Source organism: Diospyros lotus, unplaced genomic scaffold (assembly GCF_014633365.1).
Source record: "Diospyros lotus cultivar Yz01 unplaced genomic scaffold, ASM1463336v1 superscaf2, whole genome shotgun sequence".
Classification (NCBI taxonomy): Eukaryota; Viridiplantae; Streptophyta; class Magnoliopsida; order Ericales; family Ebenaceae; genus Diospyros; species Diospyros lotus.
This window is the reverse complement of record NW_026267105.1, coordinates 245,835-249,031: the sequence shown is the minus strand read 5'-3', so window position 1 is coordinate 249,031 and position 3,197 is coordinate 245,835. Positions and strand designations below refer to the sequence as shown.

General features: G+C 25.8%; 1 protein-coding gene across 1 annotated transcript; it reads left to right on the top strand.

The window, feature by feature from the left end:
- The first annotated feature begins 2,302 nt into the window (after positions 1–2,302).
- LOC127793300 (ATP synthase subunit a) lies at positions 2,303–3,147 on the top strand. Its single transcript, XM_052324148.1, is given in 1 exon segment — positions 2,303–3,147. A coding segment is annotated over 1 exon segment (771 nt). The 3' UTR covers positions 3,074–3,147.
- The last annotated feature ends 50 nt before the right edge of the window (positions 3,148–3,197 follow it).

Here is a 3,197-nt window from a genome sequence, read left to right as displayed (position 1 = left end):
TTAATGTTTAAAGAGACTAGGCTCGAGAAGCTCAACCCGGTAGAGCGGAACTCTGAAGATGTTTAGGCTATAAGTTCAAATCTTATCTCGAGCATTTTATTTAAACAGTAGTATTTAGTTTATTATATATGATAAATTAAAAACGGTATACTGCTTAATAATTATTTAATTTTTATGATGAATGAAAATACAACTAAATTTAGGTTATTTAAAGTGTATTTAGCTATTTTATAATGTATTATACATTTAGGGTGAATTAATTTATTTTCCTTAATTTTTTTTTCTTTTGCTCATGGTTTATTGCTATACTTTCTTTTTTTTCTGTTTGTTTTTTTTTTCCATAGAAAAAAAGAAAGTATAAAAAAAATAAACAAAAAGTTAAGCAAAAGAAAAAATAACCGAAAGCTCTCCCCCCCCCCCCCTCCCCCCCCTTCCTCCTATATTGCTGGGGGGGGGGGAGGGAAGTTGTATTTATATTTTTTTACTTCAATATATACTTTTTTACTTCTATATATACATAAGTTATATTTGTATTGCTTATAGAATATTTGTATATCTTAAGGTTTATTTACACAGTATCCTAAAATAGTTTTTATTTTTAGTATTAAAAATGGGTATGCTGAAATTGGTAGACAGGTCCCGCTTAGGACGGGGTGAAATTAATTCATATAAGTTCGAGTCTTATTACCCATAAATATTATAATAGCATATTATTCTATAAAATTTACATATTTTAATTTATTTTTTAATATGTTTATCATTATTAATATGTAGTAGACTAATGGTAAGTCATAAATTTTTGGTATTTACTTATGGGTGTTCGAATCACCCCTACATAAAAAAGGTGGATATAGTTCAATTGGCAGAACAACTGTATGTGGCACAGTAAGTTCCCTGTTCGATTCAGGGTATCCTCCCAGTATAGTGTTACAGATAGGGTTGTTATTTAATGTGCTATATATGTCTATATACTTTTATACACGTTTATTGACTAACATAGTTTACCTATTACATGTGCTATAAAATATACTTACACCAATATGGATTAGATAGGAAATATATTGTTGTATGTTATACAATAATAAGCCAGGATAGTTCAATCGGTAGAACATTAATTTCATGCATTAATAGTGGGAATTCAAATTTCTCTCCTGGCTCGCGTAAATTACTTTATACTATTTGTGTTATCTTCGTTTCACGAAGACACACTTTTTAATTGTAAAAAAAAGACAATAATATTGTTTTTAAACTTGTGATACAAATGTAATTCATCCTAATATTATAATATTTAATATTTTTAGGATAATAGTAGGGAAGTCCAGTGATTTAAATATAGCTTTTTAAAAAAGTGAGGTAAAAGCTTGGGTAATCCACAGAAATTAAGATAATAAAAACTTTTAGTATTTTATTATAACTATGAAATAAAAAGCCTTAATTAATCTTTATTTTAGTTAAATATTACGTACATGACCCGGCTTACTTGTATCCAAGTTATATATCTTATGTTGTCTTAAAATATAAATATATTCAAAAAACCTTAGGCTACTAATTCTAATAGATAGTATAGCAAACATAACAAATTAGTAACGTAAAACAGTAGCATGTTGTACAGACAATTCAATTTTTTTTCAAAAAAAATGGTATTCGATTTATCACAAAAAAGAATTTTTTTTCATAGTTTAATTGTGTTATGAATTTAGACATATTTGGTAAAAGATTAATTTTTATATCTATTTTTTTTTCAAAAAAAAAATGGTATTTTTCTTTCAAGTTATTTCTTTTTATGACAACATTATATTATAATTAATAACTTGTTCTCAGTTTTCCATATTTATTATTTTGTAATAAATACAGCTGAGCTGATACGATATAACAATTCATTATAATACACATTAAAGGTTGAGTACAACTTTATTTTTTATTAAAAACATCTCTTACTTACTATTATAGAGTATTTTGTATATTATAAACGGGTTAGAGCCAGGTTGGTTAGGCGCCTCATTTGAGTTGAGGATTTGTTATGTTTGAATCATAATAACCTGAAATGGGATTTTTTTTTTAAATCACTTTTATATAAAAATATATAATAGTATATTTGATTTATTATATTTGATATTTAATCTATTATTTGAAATTTAATCTATAATTTCATAATTTTATTACCTTATATTTTTAGATTATAGGTTATAAGGATTAACTTTATGCCTAGTACATATTAAAAAAAACCTTTTTTTTTATGGTAACACTTTTTTTTCGGAACAATTTATAAAATTTATACTTGTAGTAAACATCATATAACAACATGAAATACATCACAATACTTAGCCCACTAGACCAGTTCGAAATTAGGAACTTATTTAGTATTGATACACCATTATTAGCAAACATGAACCTATCTATAACTAATATAGGGTTGTACCTGACTATTGCTGCTTTCATTACTTTCTATTTTAGTATTTTAGCAACTAACCACTCTAAAATAACTCCAAACAAATGATCTTTAAGTCAAGAAACACTATATGCAACTATACATGGTATTGTTGTAAGCCAAATTAATAATAAAAATGGTCAAGCTTACTTTCCATTTATGTATGCATTATTTATTTTCATTTTAATAAACAATCTAATAGGAATGGTTCCTTACAGTTTTGCCTCAACATCTCATTTTATCTTAACATTCTCACTTAGTTTTACTGTTGTATTAGGTGCAACAGTTTTAGGATTCAAAGAGCACGGATTAAAATTCTTCTCTTTATTTGTTCCAGCTGGTTGTCCTTTAGCATTACTACCTTTACTTGTATTAATTGAATTTATCTCATACTTAGCTAGAAACGTATCTTTAGGATTAAGATTAGCAGCCAACATATTATCAGGTCATATGCTTTTAAATATCTTAAGTGGATTTACATACAATATTATGAGTTCTGGTATCATTTTCTTTATCCTAGGATTATTACCATTAGCCTTTATAATTGCATTCTCTGGATTAGAATTAGGTATTGCCTTTATACAATCACAAGTATTTGTGGTATTATCTTGTTCATATATTAAAGATGCTCTGGAATTACATTAAAGATTAACTTTTTTTTCATATATTTTTTTTTTTATTTATACCTCTTTAATTATTTATCTATTAAAGATGCTCGGAATTACATTAAAGATTAACTTTTTTTATCATATATCACAATATATGAAAA